We start from the raw sequence: 22,663 nt of genomic DNA, 5'->3' as shown, positions 1-22,663 counted from the left end.
GAACTTAAAACAAAACTTGTATACTCATCACTCATATGCTCCCAAAAAGCATCCTCTATCCGACGAAAGACGATAACAAAAGAATAATCCTAATAATTGGTAGCTTCATTAACTCCACCTGTCGCATACGAAGTCGCAGCCCCGGTATCCTTATCAATCATCTTCTCCCCCTCGTCTAGCGCCTACTCTCGTTCGTCTTTGCTCGCCAGGACATCAGCCTGAGAAGCAGGATGGCTAGCTGGAGGATCCTTATGAAGTCTGTTCCGTTCACCAGAATTCTCGTTGACACACGTAGCAGTTGGATTGGAGCCAGTAAAACCAGATTGAGTATTGGATTCTGTGAGGCTTGATGTCGTGTCCTGCTTTCGGTATTCGTTGGCAGTATCTAGACCCGTGCGTCGGGGAACAGTAATAGTCGGACTTGACGTCGCGCTAAAGGGGCCCTTCCCTTTAGTCGGGGAAAGCGAGTTGGCCCGCGAAAGCGAGATGGCCTGTTTCGGCCTTTTTTGCCTTCTAAAAAATAATATTAGAAACTAGCTATAGAAAATCTAATTAATACATTTTATTCGCAATCTCATAGTTACCTATCGCATACTTAAGGGCTAAAGTTTTAAGTAAAAGAATAAAAAATTATAATCAAGCAAAAGTCATAGGTCTAATACTCGCGAAACGGTTACGAACAAATAATTCTTACGATTTTTGTATATCTCGCAATTTTATTATTAAAACCTTAATAACTCTCTACCTACATATTTTTTTTAAGATTTAGAGAATCGTATCTAGTTTATAAGCCTTATATTTTTAATTCTACTACTTAGAATTATTTAAAAAGGTTAATGTTTCAAGTTATTAAGGATTTTATTTGGCGCGGGCCATCTCGCTTTCGCGGGCCATCTCGCTTTCGCGGGCCAACTCGCTTTCCCCGACTAAAGGGAAGGGCCCCTTTAGCGTGACGTCAAGTCCGACTATTATAGCTGTGATCATTCTGACAAGGCCCAGTGAGACCCGAGCCAGATCCCATACCATCATACTCTCCCGTTTGATGATTGTTTTCGTCAGCTGCATAATCAGAATCCGTCGTTTGCAGTTGTACCCCGAGGTGTGTACCAAGCTCAGGTTTTGGGTCCACAGGTAAGGAAGCACCTGATTGATCTGTAGTTGCTTCTGATTTACAGGATTGAGGAGCTTCCTTCGCAGCGAGTGCTCCACCAATCCCCGTCGCGAAGCCTTCTGAACCCGGATATCCCGAGGACCCAGGAACACCACGGTTTCGTTCTGCACCGTGCAATATATCACCAATGTCCTTTCCTTTCGGTTTCTCCGCAAGAGGAGTAGGTCCTGAATGAGATTTGCTATAACGATGACTTGAAGATATGGCATCACTTGTCGCGGCACGCTGAGTTATCGCCATGCTGTTGCTGGTGGTTCTCGGAGCTGTCGAGGGGGATGGGTTGGTAGTAGGAGTCTGCCCAGCATAGTGATGCTTATCAGACGAGTACAACGCACCCGCACCTGCTGCTGCTCCCGCAGTGGCCGTATTGCGTTCTTTGTGAGATGAGTTATGCTCACGTTCTTGACGACTGAATTCGGCTTCTTCATCTGGGGTGTATTTCTTATTCTTGTCTCGGTCTGAGTGATGGTCAGCGAAAGCGTAATGAGAGACAGGATGCGGAAAATACTCACGGAGGAAACCTAAAAGACCACCCTTGCTATCCTCACGCTCCTTTTTTTTCTTCGCTCCATTCTCGAGTTCCTTCTTTGCTTCCTTCACATCGTGCTTATGTTCCTTTTTGGCATCTTTCTCGGCTTGTGTGAGGTCCCTGTCATGCTTGTGATGCTTCTCGACTTCGTAGGCGGCGCGTCCAACTCCTCCTGCAACCACTGCATCTTTACCATAATGGTGATCCTTCGAGGTGTTGGTATCAGGAATGGAAGAGCTGGCTCCAGATGTCGTTGTGGTTGTTGCTGCGGTTGACTGACCAGTGGCTGTGCGGCTTGGATTTGCTAGAGTACTGGCACTTGGCTCATTCATCTCATTCTTTTGGTGATGCGTCTCGGCCCTGTAGGCTGCCCCTCCAACGCCGCCCGCAATGGCGGCGTCTCTGCCGTAATGGTGATCCCCCGAAGTGTTACTGTCAACAACTGAAGACTGAGGTTCATTTGAGGTCGCTGAGGTAGTCGCCATGGATTGTCCGGTGGTAGCTGCATGGCTTGATTTTGCTACAGTATCTGACTCATTTGTTGGATGATCTGAATCGGCTGTTTTTGAGGAAGGATGAGAATCGACAAATGGATCGAGCTTGTTCATCCAATCTTTCTTGTGGGGTCCTGCCGTGTTAGGAGCTGGTCCAGGAAGTAGGCTAGGATCTTTGGTTGAAGATGGGGCGGCGGAAGTAGTTCCCAAGTCATGAGTTTGGACGATTTCGTGTGGATAATACTCACTGGCACGCTTGGGATGCTCACTTAAATCCAATATTAGTGGCCTTTCAATTTGAAAAGTGTTTTTACCCACTGCTCTCCAGGGCCGGCGGCACCTGCACCCGCACCTGGGCCGATGTCTGCATCTCTTCCCAAATGATGATCCTTAGGGTGTGTAGTATCAACAGAAGAGTCTGCTGTACTTGCAATGCTAGAGGATTGGGGCCCAGAAGTGGTGGTTGTAGTGGTAGCAGCAGTCTTAGCTAGGTGGCTTGCACTGGTTACAGGATTGCTATCCTTTGCCTCACTCCGGTGGTGATATTTGTCGGCTAAGTATGTTGCTGCACCAATTCCACTCCCAATGCCGCATCCCGGCCCAGGTGGTGCTTTTCAGCAGTCTGCCCATCGCCGTCATGTTGATCTAAATGGTGCCTATCAGCAGCGCGACCTCCACCGCCATGTTTCTCTGAATGCTCGTGCGTATTTTCAAGGTGTGGAGTCCCGCTTTTATTCACGGCTGGGTCGAGACGATTGGCAGTATTGGTGGAGTGAGGCTATCGAAACATAAGCACGAATCCTGTCAAAGACGCCGAAGCATGCTTACCCCTTGTACTGACGCTCCTGTAGGTCCAGTGTGATATGAAGACCTCTTGTTCGTGCCAGTATAACCACCCGCTTCTATATTCGCGAGAATTGGAAGATCGTTGGTTGGGGTCGAGGAGTAATCCGCGCCTTGAGCACTTCCAACGCCCTGGGTGTTTCCAAAGCCTTGATCGGTTGTTGTGGAACCTAGCCCTCGTTCGCTCTCGTGTTTTCGTGTTCACTAATGGATGGAGATTAGCTATCTGTAAGCAGGGGCTTGGGAGGTGGCCGCTTACTGCTCTGCAAGTCCAACTCCACTTGCTGCTACAGCAGCATCTCTTGCAGCGGGGTTTTGAGTGCTGGTGTTCGATGTGTTTGTAATCCTCGAGGTTTGGTTGCCGATGAGGCCTGATGAAGTTCTTGCCGTTGTATTGTGGGCTTGTGGGAAGTGACTTCCTTCTCCGATCCCAGACGCCTGGCTGCCGGGGAGACCTGACGAAGTTCCTATAATTGTATTATGGCTTTCTGCCAGATGACTTCCTTCCCCACTGACACCTCCAGCTCCAGTATGTTCCGAGATCTCGCCCTGATCCGTGAGCGGCCTCGTCGTTTTTCGCGATGTTTGATGAACTACAACAAAGTTAGCGTAGCTGGACTGAATAATAAACGAGTTGTGCACATGCAAAATATTCTTGATGGTGTCCATGGTTGCTCGCTCTGGGTATTAATTGACAAAATACAGAACGGTTCTGCTGTTCTTCGGGTATACGACGTGTATGTGGAGATTTTGATAAATGTGAAGAAAAATAACACAAAACTACCTTCGGGAGGAAGGTACGTACAGTATATACTTACCGAGACAGGAGGGGTAAATAAGATCAGTGATGTCGTCTGTGGCGTAAGCTGAGCTGGAGAGCTCCCTTGACACATCGCCAGCTGCCTTGTTGAAGCTCGAGTACCACGAAGATTGCTGTTAGTCGTGAGGGGCACCAATGCTGTCATGCTGCAGCAGAGTATGTCGTCAACGCTCGCCATAGCTGTCACAAATACCACCATGGCGGTCTGCCATTTGGCCATTCCAAGTCGCCTGGAAAGTTAGCATCGACCGGGCGGTGAAGCTTCTGCCCTCCGGAGTCTAGATCGAATTCCGAGAATCGCATGTCCCCTTGATTGGAGGGCGAAAGCTTGTGACTTTGCGGAGAGACCGATAAATCCAAAACCGACGAATAACCTAAAAAGCGTGTCGTATCACGTCAGACATCAAGGAAGGAAAGGATTCTCGATCAAGGGTTAATGATCTCCAGATTGCGGCTTCTGCAGGTTCTGTGACTTGCACGCCTCCTGATGAAGTCGGTTGCGCTTGGCTGGTGTCCATTAAGGTTATTCTAGCGGCAGATCATTTTAAAACCACCAGCCACAACGTCACATGAGGTGTGGCACAGCACTGGTTTCCAGAATGTCAACGCGGCCAATCTCCAGAGACATCTTCAAAAGCTGTTCGTCCAGCCACTGCACACTTGCAAGACCAAGTGAATCGAAAGGGTGCTATGAGAAAGATGTTGGATGTGCTGACTGATGGCAGAAGCCCTTTTTCACACACTGGCTGGCGAGTTGCCTCCGATACTTCAAGCTCGCTCGATGATGACGAAGTGAGGCCAGAATTTACAACACTCAGTACGGACTGCTAGGTCTTGTATCACTGGGGATGGTCGTTTCCTGTCTTTTCGGCAGTCCGCGTCCTCGAACTTCATTCCAATGAAGCCGAAGTCCTCGATGTTTTTCCCACGTCAAAGCATTTCATATCACGCCCTGCGTTCCGAGTTGCCTGTTTAATGTTAATTCTTTGCAAATAAAGTTTACTACGGCCAAACACACATGTGCTCAATACCTCATATTCCGGCTCGGTTCAGAGACCAGCACGTGATGCGTCAGACTCTTCATCTCACTATTTGCACTCTCGAGGCCTCAAATTCTATCTCCCTTTTTCTTAGAGTCGTTTCTCACTTCAAGTCAATCCAGCGAGCACGAGTCCCATTCTCTCCCCTGTGGTAAATACCGAGGTGGTTCTCGGCACGTGATGCTGACCAGCACTAGCTGCTAATCTTGGCACGAGAGTCCTTGCAAGGTTCAGGTGGACCTTCCATCTTGTTTACGTACCTGGTTTTATTCTCCATCTCTCTCGTGCCGCCCAGCCATTATCCCATGAGCCGTAAATATGCATTCAAACAGTCTGCAGCGCGACACAAGCAGCGAATGGGATACTTGGCTGAGTCTTTGCACAACTGCCATCGCAGGTGGATCTTGTTCGGCAACCGGCTTCCAGATCGACTTGAATCTCATGTGAGATACGAAGTATATAAGTCCGGTTCATCTGCCATATGGTGAAAGGCGCTCCCACTCGCGCCACTACACTTTGCCGGTGTATTATTTGAAGGGAAGTGCAAGCTTTCCATTCTCTTCAAACATCTACATCATGGAAGCATTTTTCAGCGTTATGCAAAGGACTGCCACAATGGCATTAGCCAGCGACCCTCCCAAACCAGCAGATTTGACAACTCCTGTTCAGCAGCGAATTGTTATCAATGGTCCAAATGGTGGGCTTTGCTCCTAATTGTACCAGTCCTCCTTGGTCAATTTGATATTAAGTCTACTTTAGCAATTTCAGTAGGCTGGAATACATACGAGGCGCTAAGAAAACCTTGCGTACAGTATGCAGCTTCAAGCATCGCCCTGACCTTAGAAGCCTGCGCGGCTTCTTCGGCAACCTCTCCCACGGCAAGGATATACTCAAACTCGGTCATTCTCACTGGGCCTCCAGCTGCAGCCAGCCACTATCCATTACTACATAGATCGTTTCAACGAATTCCACCGTGAAGCATTTCGTCAGTCCCAGGGTGGCTGGCGATAAGCCACCATTTGCAGTCAGCGTTGTCATTGAGCTGAGGGGCTATAGTGCCGACGGTTTTACTATTCAAATGGATCAGACCAAGCGGGATCTCACAAATATTCGTGGCGTCATTTCTAGGATGACAAAGACAACCGGAGCGACCTTCCTGTCGACAAAGGCTGTTCCAATTCTCGTATTAGGGAAGGGCTTATCGTATTTTCACATGCGTTATGAACATTGAATGGCATTTGTTAAGCCAAAAGCCACGAGGCTTGACATAGCCACCACTAAAAACGCCGAACCCTCCAAAAGCCAAAGACGTTGTACATGCCTCAAATCTTCCCGCAAAAACTGCTAAATTGTTAGCTTCGTAGATATATTAAAACTCGTTTTTCTCTGCTTTTAAATGGTGGCATTGCTTACCAAACTGGAAGCTTAGAAGCGGGGGGTATTGTTATTGTTCTTGTCTTGATAGTAACAATGTTGAAGTCGCAAGTTGTCGAGTTATTTTCAAGACCGCGCCAGACTTGTTGCTAATTATAGAGACTGATAGCATTGGGCGACCACTTCAGTATCTGATTGGGTCCAAATTGTCCAATCAACTCAGCTAGGCCAGCGGGGCTTTCAAACAGCTAGTGGGCGTTGCCATTAGCTGAGAAAATTTTTGGGGTGGTTTGATAGGGCTGATTTCCAGTTAAGGCTGCATCCTCTGGGCGTAGGTTGACCGAATCCCAACCAAAGGATTGGATAGAGACAGAGAAAGACAGGGCCGACGACAAATGCTATACTTGAGCCAACCAAATAGCTCCGATATGTCACTGGCATAGATCATATGGGTTGGACTTTGCGAAAACCTGTCCAATGGAATGCACTGCCAGTTGTGGCCCCCAAGAATACGACAGTTTAACCCCGGCTTCAGTTTTTGTGCTACCCAATACCGATTATCGCCCCTCTTAACTGCAATCTATAAGAAATCAACATTTCCAGAGAATTGAAGAGCTTTTCAAAGACTCCCTAAACAGATTTAAGAAACTCTTCGACTGATGCTATTACTTAGTTATGTTTTCTTGAACCACCGTCTAGAAGCTAGTTTGTATCTCTCAAGCATGCAAAATGGCTCAAAATATGGTACGTTTCTTCTTTCTAAAAATTCTGCCTCGACCTGCAAGTGACAAACATTCAAAGAACGAGCGAATGCTTTCTGACGATTTAATCGCTTCCGAGCAAGAAAAGAAAGCCTTTGTGATTGAGAGAAAACCAATCAACGGACAGCAGCGACCCAAAGTCACCACACCCAAGCCGGTCAATGGACAACAGTCACTTAAAAGTCCAACACCAACTGAAGAAGCACCCAAAATTCCTGTTAGCGACAGCCGCTGGGTTGCATTGAGACGATGTCTCCTTGTGCTGGCCCCAATACCCATAACTGCCGCTCTAATCACCTTCCAATTTGTCCATGTCATCTATATATCTGCAGGAGATCGGTATATCAGCGAAGTGCAAAACGCGTTGCAGTTAGCCGCAGGGGCTTACGGTACTCTCATTGTGGCTTCGGTGACTGCAATAGCGCTACACAGAATTCGATATGAGCTTGCAGAACGGGATGGAGTTGCACTTGGATATCTGCTTGCCGGATATCAGCTAAATCATTTGACGACACTGCTTTCCAAAGAGTTTTGGACGGGTTCTTATGCTAGAAATCGTGGAAGCACCCGTCTACATCATCTTTCTCTTGTTGGTTTGGTTGGCCTCTGCATGTTCTTGGCGCACTATGGTCAATCTATGGGAGCCATGTTATTCGTACCAAAGCCCGGTTGGCAGGCGATCTCTTTGAAACAAAAAGACCTCATGTTAATTGTGGGTAGCGGAAGAACACCCTTTCCTACTCCGACTGTCTCCTGGGTTTCCCCATTGGCGATGTCCCAGTCCCCCGAAACTGCCAGTACGATCTTTTGCTAACTCTCCCGCCACATAGGAGGCATATATTGCGAACAGATCTGAATTGTACCCACGGCATCTAACGCAATCATCCCTACCAGATGGATCCTGTCTGAGCTCCTCTGCCTTGCAGAACGAATCCTGCCCAGCAGGAGGGTACTCGACGATCCTCGAAACATTACCGAACTGGAACGCAGAGTATCTAGGACTGTGGAATCTCACCTTCTTTAATGACGATGTGGGCAGAGACGTGGTATCAGTCCCTCTGAACATTACCCAATTGGACTCTGCCATCACCTCATCGCCGCAACACGTCTTCGCGCGATCCCTTGCGAACTACTTCCAATGGCTACATGAATGGAAATTGACGCTGATTGGCATAAACAAGACCCCTTTGCTTATGCCTTTGGTTCAAGTTCAATGTGCGCCGATGCCCGCGAACAGCTCCACGATTGACTTTCCGTTCAGCAGCTTACTCTATGCGCCGCTCTTTTATTTGCCAAACACTACGAACTGGACTTTGAACGCCTCGGAATTTCCACCAAACTTAGGAAAGCCAATTCAGTTTTCATGGGCAAATTTATCCGGAATCAATCCTGGTCCTTCATTGGGTGCAGTCATTAGATTGTCCCAATTGCCAAGCAATCTAACAAACTCGACCGTCACCTACAGCTCGACAACAGTGCAGCTTTCCAATGAGACGATATTCGCATGCACAATAGACGCAAGGTGGGCCCCCGTTAAGTTGTACTTCCAACCTTTTGTCGATGGAACTGTTCACCCCGACAACGTTTACCCTGATATTCGAACTCCAAATATTTCACAGATACAAATCGATCCCACCTGGGCTGAATCACTGAATCTCCCCATTCCAGGCACAGATCTGACGGCTATGGAAACACTTATCCAATCCATTGTCGCTAAAGACTTAGAGGATCCACACAACCATGACTCTGCATTATTCTTACCAGAACTCGCAGTTTCACTTGGGCTAACGATCACGGATGGTTTGGCGAGGATAGGTTGGCAGGAGCGCTTTGCATTTACTTCGAAGCAAGGGACAGATACTTTCATGCTTACTACTATATCAGACGAGGGAAAATTCCTGAATACTGTACCATATTCTCCTGATCAGACTAGAAATTGGCTGCACTTGGAATGGACGGAGGAGCATTATGGGTACGGGTACTCTGCCACGACGATCACAGCCAAGGTTGCGATCGCCGTACTTCTCCTTCATTCAGCTCTTGCTATCGGCCATACTATCGTAGTGTGCTTCCCCAAGAAAGTCTGGACTTGTGATAGTTGGGGGACCATTGGTGGTCTGGTTGTTCTTGCGATGAACTCGCGGCCGAATGAGAGGTTGATGAATATGAGTGCGGGTATCAAATTAAAACGATCATGGCAGGAAATTGTGAAAATAAGAGAGGTTGGTGAGGAGAACTTGGAATTGCTTGTTGCGGGGGAAAGTGATAGCGAGAAAGGGGTCGAGAAGGAGGATGAGAAGTTGAAACCTGGTAAAGTTTATGGAACTGATTTGGGTAAGTCATACTGAAAGAATTCTAGCAAGCTAAAGGTACAGAAACTAATGAAGTAGGACATTGAATTTTCAGGAGCCAAGGGCAGATGCACGTAACCCGGCAGCCTTGATCGCTCTCGACTCTCCTTAGACATAGCACTTTGCGAAGATTGCGGCATAAAGTGACGGGATTACAGGGTATTTGTGACACACTTTCAGGCCACTTTCTACTACACCCACCTACTAAAGCTCCCTATATTTTCAGGCCACTCCCCTATATAAGCACGCTGTAAAACAAGGGGTACCACACCTTAGAAGGCATAGCCCCTGTACTTACAGGGGCAGTGTCGCCAAAGGGCCCTATTAGCTACTCTCATAGCGTCCGAGTGCTACGGTTGCTCTGCCACGACACCTGAGAATAATATGTCCGGTTCTATTAAGCTCCAGTTCCTGGTATATTTGCCAAAGGGATAATTACATATCACTTATTTTTGCGTATTGCCCTCCGCACCTGACAGACGTGCTAAAAAGGATGAGGATCAGGGGAGAGCCGCCGAACAGGACTTGGTACCCCGTACTTCGGCTTCGGCTGTTTGCCTCGGGTCTCGTATCGTCCCCGTCCCGTCGAATCGTCGTCACCGGCCCCCGTTGCAACATATTCTTTCTTCCCCTTTTCTACCTCCCTTTGTTCTACCCATATATTGACATGTTCCCCGACACCACCACCACCAACGCCGGCGCAAACGCCCCCGCCCCGTTACCGTAAGCATATGCCCCAGCTGAATAATGAGTTCACCAAACGCACCAGCACCAGCACCAGTACCCGCCGCGAAGCCCTTCAAACGCCCAAAATTGAAGATCGCGTATCAAGAATGCCGCGACCGGAAGGTCCGCTGCAATGGAATCCGTCCCGTTTGCAATTCCTGTACGCGAAGGCGGTGCCCGAGCAGGTGCTTGTATGAAATGGGCGCCCGAGGAGGTGAAGGAGCAGGAGCACAAGCATCAGAGTATGTCTCCTCTTCTTTCCTTCGGAAACGTCCGCCTATACGCACATCAATAATATCCGATGTAACCTTAGCTATGTGAAATCATTTGAGATGCGGCTCCATGAATTTGAGGGACGTCATGCACGGGAAGCAAGGTCATCTTCGCAGCGAAGAGCCATGGAACCGGAACCGGCATTTCTCCCCCTGGAATCGCAACCACCTAGTGGTGAGCCGGCACCTCGTGGCCATCAGCAGCCAACAGTCGCGGAGGGTCTAATAAGCCCGATGCTCTCACGACCGAGCTATTTGCCTTCGACATCCCGGTGTGACCCAGCTGGTCAGAATAGCCCCTATGCTCATGGATCTGGAGCCGACCTTGGACGAAATAGACAGCCTGTGACCAATGATATGGCAAACACTGATGGAGACAACAACTCTCCCTCCTTCTTGGGGAGTGCGAGTGCCGTTGGCTTCATGAAAGAAGTATATGGATCGTTTCATACTGGCGTCCAAGGAACAAGCGCTGCAAGCGTTGACACTCCGAAATCCTCAGGCCCAGCTTTCCCTGCCACTTCCACTTGGTTCTATGACCATGGCGCAGGTCAAGGCGATATTGCTTTGTCGATGGAGGAATTCCTACTACCCCCTCGACGCTCCGCCGATGCCTTTCTCCACACTTATTTTGATATCATTCACCACGAGATGCCGGTCTTCCATAAGCCTACATTTCTCCAACGGTTGGTTTTATCCCTTGCTAGTAAGATACATTGCTGATGAGAGTTAGCTATGAGCGTCTGTGGACGGCCAGTCCTCCTACAACTGGTTCACGACCAACGTCTTTCCACCAAAGGCCAACTCTCTCTGATCAGTTGTTTCACTGTATGCTAGCCATCATCTTTGCACTAGGTTGCGAGTTCAGACCGCCCTATTCCGGGCACAATTCTTCAAGTAATCTACAAGAGAACTTCATCAAGCGAGCGACAAGTCTGTTGAACCTTGATATAATTACCAGACCATCGTTGAGCCTAGTACAGACCTTGGTTCTTATGGCCCGGTTCCTTCAGCACAAAGGACTACCCAACCGATGTTGGGTAATTGTGGGGATTGCAATTCGCGCAGCACAAGGTCTCGGTCTCCATTTGGATGTAGATGAGGAAAGCCAGGTCCAGAGAGAGGAGAGAAGAAGGACATGGTCTGCCTGTGTCTCACTAGATCGGTGATGCTCCTAACTAATATCCGCAGTTGCGTAAATGCAATTGCTTACAATCATTCAGAGTCCAGAGTATGACGTTCGGGCGGCCGTTGATGCTGTCCAACTATCCCCAGGTATCTCTGCCTCAGCTCATCGACGATGAGTATTTAGAAACAGATCCATTAGGAGAAGATGGACATCAACCGGCTGATATGCCACCGATAATAAGCTTCTTTGTCTATGCGCTCAAATTCTCCGAGATAAATATGGATATTTTGAAGTAAGTGTTTTCTAGTAGGAGCTCTTAAACCCCTAGTGTTGTACTAATCAAACCACAACAAGATCCTTTTACAGTGACTCCTCTGAGCAGAACACAGTGGGAGATACATCCAAGCTGTATGCTACAATTCTCGACTATGATAGGAGAGTCAAGCAGTATTGGGAAGAAATACCAAGCTACCTTCGGTATCACAGGCCATATAGACCACCAGACGGTGATGAATTGTTCCCTCGACAATCTTGTTTGCTGTATATTCGGTAATCCAACCCTTTCTCCAGGCGTGCCCAGGTGGTTTGCCCATTGCGGAAATGCTAAAATGGTTAACATAGACTTTTGAATACTCGGATCATGGTATTTCGTATTGCGCTGGTACGTTTTGCCACGCAGCCCCTTTCGCAGACTCGTTCCGCCACAACAACCCTGCAGTGGCATTTAATGAAGGGATGTTTGGATGGCTGTTCGTCCGCTGCCAAAGACCTGATTGATCTAGTCCATTCTAATCTTGGCCCCAACGCTGCTCGGGGATTTTTACCTCCGGCGTGGTATACTACCTTCTGTAAGCCTCTCCGTCTTCATCGTAATCCGAGGGATCATCGGAGGATGAAGCTAATTTCCCTGGCATGTAGTAATCTACACCGCTGGTACGGTGCTCGTGGTCATTCTAAGAGCTCCTCCACTTCGAAATATCTTACCCGCAGATCAACTGGATTCTATGGAACGGTCCTGGACCCAATGTATATTGGTACTAGAGGAATTCCAGCGCCTCGGTGTTCCCGCGGCTCAGAAGTGCATCGAGACACTGAGAAAGGTGCACGAGGACGGAGAAGTAGATAGGCAGACGCGGTCTGGTAAGCCTGCAATTTGTTCTAGAAAATATCCAAAGCTTACCTATGCCCTGGCCGTGGATCTCCAGATGCCGGAGGCTTCGGTGCCAACATCAACAACACAAATCAATCGCACTCCGAAAGTTCCCGTGCAGTTTACCAGCTGCACCAAAATGTTGGTAGCGAGTCTAGTATTTCGGCTTCCAACATACAAGCAAACTCTGGAATACCTGAGACTTGGTGGAATAGTATAAACATTGATTGGCTCAATGGACTTGCTGAGCTTGGCCCTGGTGGCCCCATAGATCCCACAAACGATTACAACGAATTTGTTGGGTTTCAGTAGCGTACATATAAATCAAATCCAAACCTTTCAAAATGAGGTGAAAGTTGCATTGTGATGCAATCTAGAATCGCCCCGTCGCTTCTGATTTCTTTTGTCGTAAAAATTATTCGACATCGCAACTTTCTGCTAATTTCTCAGGCACCGATCTCCTCTTCATGATCGACATCAATCCTCTTTTCGTTCGGCTCTTGAGAAGCATGTCCAGCGTGACCTGTGTGGCCTTCCATATTAGTGATCCTGGCACCAACGCTGTCTGGATCGGATGACTTCCAAGCTAGGAACGAGGTTAGTGAGAGCCAAGCCCCAGATGAGCCAAAGTGGCTTACCCTTGAATTGTCGTGTTGGCAATTTCAGTTGAAACATTTCATCGATCTCCTCCAGCGAGCGACCGCGTAGCTCGGGGAAGCAGAACCACGCCCACAGGAGTGCCATGACGCAGAAACCGCCATAGATAAAGCCAACCTTTGAGCCCAGGGCTGCATATGGCGCTTGGAGAAGGTATGGGACCGTAAATGTGACAAGAAACGCCATCACGTTTTGTGTGCTCCATCCGACGATTGCTGCTTTATCTCTCAGCCTGAGCGCGGGTACCTCTGCACCTGTAACAGGCGCCCTGTAAAAGTTATTAGGTAACATTGAATAAATAAGCGCGGTTTGTAACACTTACATGCCACCAAATGACATGATGTAGAAGAATGGATATATGATACTCATGGACACAATACCAGCTTTAACTCCAAAAGTAGGGGAACGAAGGCCGAGTGCTCCCAAGGCAATGAGAGATGCAGCGGAGAGGGTTCCAAAGCAAAGATACATATTGCGTCTCCCCATCGGCTCGATGAGGAAGAAATTAGCGAATGGAGCGATACAGCCCAGTCCATTGGAGATGAGGGTAAATGCGAAAGGATTAATGGTCCCAAGACTCTTGATGAAGATGGTTCCGTATACACTTGCAAACGCCTGGCCCGTAAGTTGGTTGAAGGATTGAATGAAGAAGATAATAGAGGTTCGGCGCTAGAGATTTGCATGGTCAGTACTGGGGAACAAATTTGAGAACTTTTGATGAAGTGTTAATACTGACAAGATTGGTGCCAACGAAAAGTTCTTTCCAGGTCCCTTTCTCCTCTTCTATTTCCAGTGACGCTTTTAGCAAGGCCATCTCCTGTTCTGGAGCATATTCTGGATTCGATCCGTATATGTACCGCATCATCTTCAAGGCTTTCTCATCCTTGCCTCTACGCAGAAGCCACCGAGGCGACTCGGGAACAAACCAGCACAGCGCCAGAGCAATGGTAGGAAGGATGAACATAACCGCCACGGGGATTTGCCAACAATGGTCGGTATCCCATTGTGAAGTCTTGAAAGTGATACAAGACATGATAAAGCTGCCGAAGATATGGTTGAATACGTAGCCAACAACAACGGCACCACGGATTGGAGCTGGAATAATCTCTGCGTGGAACATGGGAACCAGCCAGCCTTCCATTCCAATGTACATTTGATTCAGCATTCGCCCCGCGAGGATTTGTGTAAAGTTCTTGGCAAAATAGGAGATGATCGTGCCAATCTCACAAATCAGGAGCATCAAGATATAGACGGGACGTCGTCCAAAGCGCTCTCCTAGAAGACCACCCATGACGATCCCCAAGCCGAAGGTGATGCGTGGAAGAGAATTCAAAAGGCTTAGATTCTTGGGGCTGATCGCGAACTTCTTGGTCGTCGGGTTGTAGGTTCCAAAACGCTCGATGAAGGCTATGTTGTGTATTTTAGATAAGTCTAGGAACAGGAGGCACAAGGGTTTAGACATACGATCCATAGCCTGGATGGTGTTGTAGCCTGCCATGTCAAAGCCATAATTGAAGACGCTCATGCCGATAAGAAGGGTGGCAATTGCTAAATTTCGAGTAAAGTACTTGATAAACGGAAGCTCTCTGAAGGACTTCATCGTGGAAGACGGTTGCGGAGATATTTTGGAACGTGCAAAGAACGAGGGTTGTCGTCCAATATAGGCTTGTGCCGGGAAGCATTATATATGCAATCAAGCTTTCCGCTGTCTCTGGCCCACTACAAGCCATCTTGCTGGGTATACCTTGGACCTCAGAATTGCTTTGATTTAGGAGTGCCACACGCCTGAATCCCTGGGGGTCCTAGGAACGGCCATTGTGCGGGGTATGGGGCGCGGGGCGCATAGCAGCTGAATGGCTTTCTATTGTCGGGACGTTCACCACTGGGGTAAATTGTTGTACTCATGTCATGCCTTCCTCACTATTCGGGGACACTAAGTCCGGGCAGACTAACGTCGGGGGAGACCAGGATGGTGTGGAGTGGAACAGGTGCCTGAACCCGAAGGCCAAAGGCCCCACCCGTGCTGTCAACTAGACCAAACCCAATGTAGCTTAGGTGTGGGCGCGAAAATCAAAAAATCAGAAAATCACTTTTCGCTTCTCGGTTTTGTCGACTAGCCAGCTAATGGCCTCATACGGGCTGATTTAGCGACGCTACTGCATCTATTATTTTTTTTCCGCAAAATCGCAAAATAATGAATCGCGATTTATTTAATGGCCATATTTTATATGGAAAACATACCTAATAATGGCCAAATACGCAATTCCCATGTATTATAGTTATATGTACCTAGTACTATTACTCTGTTCTCGCTTTTTTAAACTACCCCTGATTACCCTTATGTTTTAATAGCCTCCCCGGCCTATAATTACTATCTCCTAATAGATCCTCCTTCTCTCTATTATTAAGATCTGATTTATTATTATTATTACTTGATATAACTACTTCCCGCTTCCTCTTTAATATAGACTTCAGAGGAGGTTGAGGGGGTTTAGTGGGTAGAGCAGAAGTAAAGGCTAGTAAAAACATTAGATCTACTAGTATATTTAAATCTATTAACTTACTAGATATAGAAGCAGGAGCAGGAGCAGGAGAAACTATAATTCCGGGTTCTAGAATAGGTATATTATCCGAATTAAGGTTATCCGAATAAATGTCCGAATTCGGGTTATTACCTGACTAGTTCTTTAAAGAAGTAACCTTCTCTTATAGGGCTTTGATTTATTAATTAGAAGTCAAAGCAGGTAAAGAAGATACTATAGATATAGCTATAGATATAGATATTATATTAGGGGTAGTATTAGGAGATCTCCCTAATAAAGAAGTAAAATTTAGTAAAGGCATTTCCCTATTTCTTTTTTTATACTTATCCTAAATCTCGTTATCTCTTTCTTAAATTATATTAATATCTTAATTAAATATAAGATAAATATACTTTAGTATATTTCTATTTAATTAGCTAAAATAAGATAATAAGCTATTAATATCTTTTTTAGCTTTATATATAAAATTAGTTATATAATTAATTCTCTTATTTTTATTTTTTAGCTAAATCTATTTATATTAGTACTAATTTTATTAGAATTATAATAGCGCTAGCTAGGGGCTAAAAAGGGGTAGCTATTATATAACTAGTTTTATCTAGCTAGCCGGCATTTTAGTAGTTTTAGCTAGTATTTTCCTTCTTTTATCCCTTTTCCTTCTTTCTTTCTTTCTTTTTCTTAGCTTAGTATTCTTAATATATAGGATTTTCCTAAATCTTTAAGCCTTTATATTATTGCCTTAATTCCGCTATTATATAATACTAAGCTTATTTAACTTGGCCTATAGAAGCAATATAATATTACTAGTAAAGGATCCGTACTTATTCTTAGGAAGTAAAGATAGAATTCCGCTTCTAATATTTAATAGGTAATTTTCCTAAACTCAAAAAAGAAAGATATATCCTCTAAGATCTAGTTAATCTCGGAGCCTGGCCCTTAACTAGAGCAGATAATATTCCTTATTCTCTATAACCTAGTTAATCTCGGAGTCTAGCCCTTAACTAGAATAGATAATAACCCAATAGTCGGTTCTTTACTAACTTAAAAGAAGAAAGATTTCTGTCCTTTATAACCTAGTTAATCTCGGAGTCCGGCCCTTAACTAGAGCAGATAATGCTTTCTTAATATTAATGAGAGTAAAAAAACTAGTACTTTCCTCCAAGAATCGGCGATTCTCTAATTTAAAATAAGAGATATACTAATTAGTTTTGGATTCCTAATTTAAAACGGAAGAAACCCGGTAATTAGTTCCAGTTTACCGATTTAAAATAGAAGTAATTATCTTATATTTGCCTCTTCCTTATTTGCTTCTTCCTTATTTACCTCTCCCTTATTTGCCTCTTATATAGCCGCCCCTTATATAATACTACTTTTCCGATTCGGATAATTCGGATAATTCTGCCTTAAAGGCTTATATATAATATCCTCTTACTAATAATTTATTATCTGAGGAAACCGAGAGCCAATAAGATCCTAGTAAAGCTAGCTCTGGAGCCAAGTTTAAATCAGATATAGAGGCTAGTTCCGGTTCTATAAATAATTTGGACGGTTCTATAGATAGTTCTAAAGATAATTTAAACTCTGCAGATAATTCGGGCTCTATAGACGATTCTATAGATGATTCTCTAGATAAGCTTAGTTTTTTAGATAATTCTATAGATGATTTTGCAGATAATTCTGGGAATAATTTGGGTTCTATAAACGATTTTGGGTCTGAGGCTAGTTCTAGAGCTTTAGGTAAAGGTAGAGGTAGCTATTAGTCAGATAATAACTATTAAAAGCTGGCCATTTTAGGGGTTTTATTAAAACCCTATTTCCTTTATATATCTAAATAAGGGCATTTAGATTTGGTTTCCGGGGAAGTAATATAATAGCGCTAGCTAGGAACTAAAGGGAAGTAGCTATTATATAACTGGTTTTATCTAGCTAGCCGGTATTTTAGTGGTTTTAGCTAGTATTTCCCTTCTTTTATCTTCTTTTCTTCTCTTTCTCCTTCTTCTTTTTAGCTTAGTATTCTTAATATATAGGATTTTCCTGGATCTTTAAGCCTTTATATTATTGCCTCGATTCCGCTATTATAAGAATACTAATAAATACTAGCTTATTTTACTTATAAAAGATACTTTATTTATATATTCTAAGATTATAATTTATTAATTAAGCTTCTAGCCTTTAAGTAACGGAATTAATAATAAAAAAGCCTTAGCTAAATATATAGTAAATTTCTTATATATTAGTTTTTAACTATAATAAAAAACTATATTAGTAAAGTAGTATTTCTATAAGTAAGCTTTATATATATATATATTAAACTATTTTATTATTTATAGCTTAATTTAAATAATTTGAGCCTTCCGGTATTCTTTTAAGCTAAGGAACTTCTTTATAGTTAAAGTAGATATATTTCTTCTAGTAAAGCTACTCTTAATTTCTTTTGTTTTATATATATATAGTATAATAGAAATAAGAACCTTATATTGTTTTTTAATAATAGAAATAGAAGAAATTATTAATTTACTTTTACTAAAGGCTTTTATATATGCCTTCTAGCTAAAAGTAAGAGATCTAAAGGCTTTACTTCTTTTCTGGACCAAATCTAATAAAATTAATAAATAATATATTAATATTAGAAGTTTAGAAATTAAATAAATAGATATATACTTTTGCCTTAAGCTTTCTAATAAAAATTACTATATAATTACTCTAAATATTTAAGCTTAGCCTACTACTTCCTCTTATATACTTCTGCCTTAAGGACCTTTTCTAAGAGATCTATATTCGGAAAATAGTAAAAAGAATAGGAATTAGCTAAGATATTAATTCCTTAATCTCTTAATAATTAGATAATAATATTTTAAAGTTAGATTTAACTAGAAAATAGTATATTATCTAATATAATAATTAGTATAAGAGTAATAGGAGCCGGAAAAAGAGTAATAGAATTAATTATACTATATAGTAAATACTTTACTATAGAAAGGAAATATAGTACCTCCCGTATAAAACAAGAGTTTTATAGATTGAAATTACTTATTAGAAATATATAGAAGTAAAATAATAAGAATCTAATTTATAATCGAATATTAAAAGAAAAATATAGCTAATAAATCTAGTAATTTAGTAAATAGTAATATAAAGTTAACTAGTAAAATAAAACTATAATATATTAATAATATTTTAATTTCTTAGCCTATACTTCTATAACTTTTTCCCTAAAGAATTTATATATTAGAGACTTATTTTAGAGGTTATTAATAGTAGTATATTACTAATATATAAAAAGAAATAAATAAAAAAACTATAAAAAATATCTCTTAATATAAGTTAAATTCGGATATATTTTATTTATTTCTAGTATTATTTCTATATAAACTATAGTTTCTTATATTAGGGGCTATAAATAATTAAGTAAAGAGCTATAGAAATTAAGAGAGGGAAACTAAATTCTATATAAAAAGAAATATTTTTACTAAATATATCTTATAATTACTTTAAAAGTTCTTAAAAACTATTAATTTAATAGAGCTAGTAATAAGAAAGAACTTAATCTATATTATAAAGTTCTTATTACTAAAATAATAAGTTAATAGAATAATTATAGAAGATATAGAAATTAAAAGAATAAGAACTGATTTTCTAATAAGATAAATTATATAACTTTTAATATTAAATTACCTATAGCTATATAAATTTAACTAATTAAGCAGACTATTATTAATTTCTATAATTAATTACTTTAGTAAATATTAATATTTTTAGATAATTCTTTCTTTAGGATATATATTAATATATCCTTATTTAGCCTCTTTAAGGCCGAATAAATTAACTAATATTTATAGGAGGTATTTCTAGATTATTTTTTTCCTTTATTTTAGACTCAAATATATATCTATTTTCTATAAACTATCTATACTCTTAACTATTTATAATCCAATTACTATTTACTTTATTAAAAGTAATACTATCTATAGTAAATCTAGTATTCTCTATATTATCTTTAATTTCCGCTTTATTATTAGAGCTAATATAAGTAAGATCTTTATTTCTATAACTAGTATCTCTCTCTTTATTAATAAACTAAATACTATCTTAATTATTATAATTCTTTAGCCTTAATTCTTCTAGTTCTATAGCTACCTCTAGTAATGAATTCTAATTATATATATTCTTAAGTATTAATAAAAGCCCTAGCTTTAGACGAGTATTCTTTATATTAATTAGGTAATTATTAATTAATTCTCTTAGATATATATATACTCGAGTAGTTTAGATTTCTATTCGAGTTATATATAGTTTCTATAATTAGGAAAATAAAGCCGGTATTCTTAAGCTCTTACTTATATTATTTAAGTATAATCTCCGGTAAATATATATCTTTATTATAGCTAGTATATTCTTTATATAGCTTATTTAGTTTATTAATATTAATAGAAATACTATAGTTTCTAACTCTTATTTATTCTAAAAATATATAGTTCTAGAAAAGTTATTTAGAAATAATATATAATTAATTAGATTATTTTCTAATTAAATATATATTTTATATCTTTATAAACTCCTTAATTTACTCTTATATAATAGGTAAATAGACGAAAAATATAGTAATATAGTTAAGTAAAAGCTTATAAAAATAAAGCCTTTAAAAGTATAAATTCTTGAAAAATATCTTCTATTTATTTAATATATTCTATATAAAATATTAGTTAATTAAATAGGTTTCTATAAAATTAGTATAAATAAATTACCTTTATAACTTGCCTCTATTATATCTTAATATATTAATTAGTTATACTAGTTCCGAACTAATAGAGATCTGAGAACTAATATAGATTAATATTCTTTATCTAATATATTACTTTATAAAAGATATAATAAATATTAGTAATTATAAGTATTTCGCATTCTCTATTTAATTAAATATAAAGTGAAATAATCTCTATTTTATTTACTAAGTCAAGATATTAAACTAGAATAGTAACCTGGAAAGTAGTATAAGTAAATATATATTAGTATAATATAAATTAGCCTAAAGGAAAATATAGTATAGAGATTCAAGGGTTTTATTAGCTAAATTAAGTATAATTCACATAATTAGTTCTCTATAATACTATAGAATTATATAGCCGGAATTATAACTAAGTGAATTTTGGTATTTTTAAGGAAATATATTTATACCGAATTAGGAAATACTACTACTTATAGTATAACTATTTGAGATTCTAATATAAATCCAAGATATAAACTATAAATAGGTATTAATACCGGTATATATCTTAATTCTATAAAATTGCAGCTAAATAAACGAATTAGTAGTTATTAAGATAATAATTTTTAAAGTTAAATATATACTATACTTATCTTATAATAGCTATTAATTAACTAAATAAAGTTCGGCCTATAAATATTATATTTCCCTCTAGTTACCTTTATTTCTTCCGAATAATACTATATACTTTCTGGATTAAATTCCTATATTATAGAAGCTATTCTATTCCTAGAAAACTTCTTGCTATTATCTAGGGAATTAAGATAAGTATATAGAAGCAGGTATCTATAACTTCTAGTATTACCTTATAGGCCTTTATCTACTATATATTACTTGAGTATATAGCAAAATTACTTCTTTTCTAGCTTAACTTGTAATTTAAGTATTTAATATTAAAGCCCTATAGCTCGGCGAACCTGCTATAATAATTATAGATTAGAAATATTATATCCTAAGCTCCAGAGGTTAGTAAGTATATTAGTATTAGTTATATAGATATTACAAAAGAACTATATAATAAGAGCCTTTACCTGAGGAGAAGGCTCGAATATCGAGTATTGGGAAGGTACTTTCCATTCGGAAAGCCTATTATGTAGAGTTCTAAGGGAAATATTAACGTTAAAGTCATGCTATAACCTCTTAATAATCTCCTTATATAATAGCTATTACTTAATTAAACAAAGAATATAGGCTTGATAACAATTAATATTAAGCTTTAAACGAGCCATTACAAAGAGGTTAATAATAATAAATCAAGGAATTAATAATAATAAAGGAACAGAAGTATAAAAGAAGCATGCTAGTAGTGGGCCAGTAGCTACCAGGAGGCATGTCACGTGTATTTTATTGAATTTCCTACCCTATTACATTCCCACCATGGAATGCGATAAATCACCATATAGATCGACTATTTTAATTATGTTCTACCACATGAATCAGCTAGATTATTAATAATGGTACATTTTTAAAAATATCATAATTTTGATTTTCGCGATTTGCGAAAAAAATAATAGATGCAGTAGCGTCCTTAAAGGAGCCCGTACCTCAGTATATGTGGGCGATTTTTGATAGGGTGAGCATGTGTCACAAGTCGGACATCAAAAGTCGAAAACCAGATTCGAAAATCGCTTGGTCTCCTGATCCTTATCGCTTTCCGTACTTAGGAGATCGAGGTTCAGGAAGAAACAATTCACAACGAGGTTACTACATTCGCTGCAATTCTAGTAATAAAGCGCTACGGAGGTCGATACACCAAAAGAGGTTAAGCGGATGTGTTGCACGTGAAGATGCTGGCACTATTCTTGTCCCGACATTCTCCCCGAAGATGGGTTCCCCGCGAGAAGGTCTGCTCTCGCACCACCGCTAGACCAAAATAGCTTCATTTCTTTCCCGAACTTGATCGACTACCATTCCCACTCCGAACCAGGAGTGGCAAGATCCGAAGAAGCTCGCATATTCGTAAAGTTGCAAGTCCCAACTTCGGTTAGCGATTCTTTGTGTGGGTCTTTTCTCGCCAGGTAAACAGATTTGCAATCTC

General features: G+C 41.2%; 5 protein-coding genes across 5 annotated transcripts; 2 read left to right on the top strand and 3 right to left on the bottom strand.

Annotated features, from left to right (window-relative positions):
- Window positions 1-797: 797 nt before the first annotated feature.
- K444DRAFT_411622 (uncharacterized protein) lies at window positions 798-2,682 on the bottom strand. The gene is made up of 3 exons (XM_024872615.1): window positions 2,513-2,682; window positions 1,684-2,462; window positions 798-1,629 (listed from the first exon to the last, which is right to left on the bottom strand). The coding sequence occupies exons 2-3, from the start codon at window positions 2,306-2,308 to the stop codon at window positions 956-958; spliced, it is 1,299 nt and encodes a 432-aa protein (XP_024736332.1). The 5' UTR covers window positions 2,309-2,462; window positions 2,513-2,682; the 3' UTR covers window positions 798-955.
- Window positions 2,683-2,726: 44 nt separating this feature from the next.
- K444DRAFT_663843 (uncharacterized protein) lies at window positions 2,727-3,891 on the bottom strand (the record flags this gene model as incomplete). Its single annotated transcript, XM_024886888.1, has 4 exons — window positions 2,727-2,972; window positions 3,023-3,241; window positions 3,297-3,630; window positions 3,856-3,891. Coding segments are annotated over 3 exons (404 nt in total), but the record flags the coding sequence as incomplete, so codon positions are not given.
- Window positions 3,892-7,000: 3,109 nt separating this feature from the next.
- On the top strand, window positions 7,001-9,380 carry K444DRAFT_630206 (uncharacterized protein; the record flags this gene model as incomplete). Its single annotated transcript, XM_024883168.1, has 3 exons — window positions 7,001-7,015; window positions 7,073-7,744; window positions 7,959-9,380. 3 exons carry the CDS (start codon window positions 7,001-7,003, stop codon window positions 9,378-9,380), a joined length of 2,109 nt encoding a protein of 702 aa, XP_024736330.1.
- Window positions 9,381-11,132: 1,752 nt separating this feature from the next.
- On the top strand, window positions 11,133-12,982 carry K444DRAFT_613394 (uncharacterized protein). Its single transcript, XM_024880342.1, has 6 exons — window positions 11,133-11,546; window positions 11,605-11,802; window positions 11,865-12,059; window positions 12,132-12,358; window positions 12,429-12,650; window positions 12,701-12,982. Exons 1-6 carry the CDS (start codon window positions 11,212-11,214, stop codon window positions 12,970-12,972), a joined length of 1,449 nt encoding a protein of 482 aa, XP_024736329.1. The 5' UTR covers window positions 11,133-11,211; the 3' UTR covers window positions 12,973-12,982.
- Window positions 12,813-15,202, bottom strand: K444DRAFT_562300 (putative sugar transporter). The gene is made up of 5 exons (XM_024876978.1): window positions 14,782-15,202; window positions 14,054-14,724; window positions 13,640-13,986; window positions 13,299-13,585; window positions 12,813-13,246 (listed from the first exon to the last, which is right to left on the bottom strand). Exons 1-5 carry the CDS (start codon window positions 14,915-14,917, stop codon window positions 13,107-13,109), a joined length of 1,581 nt encoding a protein of 526 aa, XP_024736328.1. The 5' UTR covers window positions 14,918-15,202; the 3' UTR covers window positions 12,813-13,106.
- Between the last annotated feature and the right edge of the window lie 7,461 nt (window positions 15,203-22,663).

Source organism: Hyaloscypha bicolor, assembly GCF_002865645.1.
Source record: "Hyaloscypha bicolor E unplaced genomic scaffold K444scaffold_86, whole genome shotgun sequence".
Taxonomy (NCBI): domain Eukaryota; kingdom Fungi; phylum Ascomycota; class Leotiomycetes; order Helotiales; family Hyaloscyphaceae; genus Hyaloscypha; species Hyaloscypha bicolor.
Note: the sequence above shows the minus strand (reverse complement) of the source record. Positions and strands in the feature narration are given on the sequence as shown.

What these genes read in the sequence shown, in the direction of transcription:
- K444DRAFT_411622 (XM_024872615.1), bottom strand. Translation starts at nt 2,308, where the DNA reads ATGAACAAGCTCGATCCATTTGTCGATTCTCATCCTTCCTCAAAAACA. An exon ending in TGGTCTTTTAGGTTTCCTCC is followed by an intron (nt 1,630 to 1,683) that starts GTGAGTATTTTC and finishes ACCATCACTCAG; the next exon opens with ACCGAGACAAGAATAAGAAA.
- K444DRAFT_613394 (XM_024880342.1), top strand. Translation starts at nt 11,212, where the DNA reads ATGCTAGCCATCATCTTTGCACTAGGTTGCGAGTTCAGACCGCCCTAT. An exon ending in GCCTGTGTCTCACTAGATCG is followed by an intron (nt 11,547 to 11,604) that starts GTGATGCTCCTA and finishes ACAATCATTCAG; the next exon opens with AGTCCAGAGTATGACGTTCG. An exon ending in ATAAATATGGATATTTTGAA is followed by an intron (nt 11,803 to 11,864) that starts GTAAGTGTTTTC and finishes AACCACAACAAG; the next exon opens with ATCCTTTTACAGTGACTCCT.
- K444DRAFT_562300 (XM_024876978.1), bottom strand. Translation starts at nt 14,917, where the DNA reads ATGAAGTCCTTCAGAGAGCTTCCGTTTATCAAGTACTTTACTCGAAAT. An exon ending in CACCATCCAGGCTATGGATC is followed by an intron (nt 14,725 to 14,781) that starts GTATGTCTAAAC and finishes TACACAACATAG; the next exon opens with CCTTCATCGAGCGTTTTGGA. An exon ending in ATCATGTCATTTGGTGGCAT is followed by an intron (nt 13,586 to 13,639) that starts GTAAGTGTTACA and finishes TAACTTTTACAG; the next exon opens with GGCGCCTGTTACAGGTGCAG.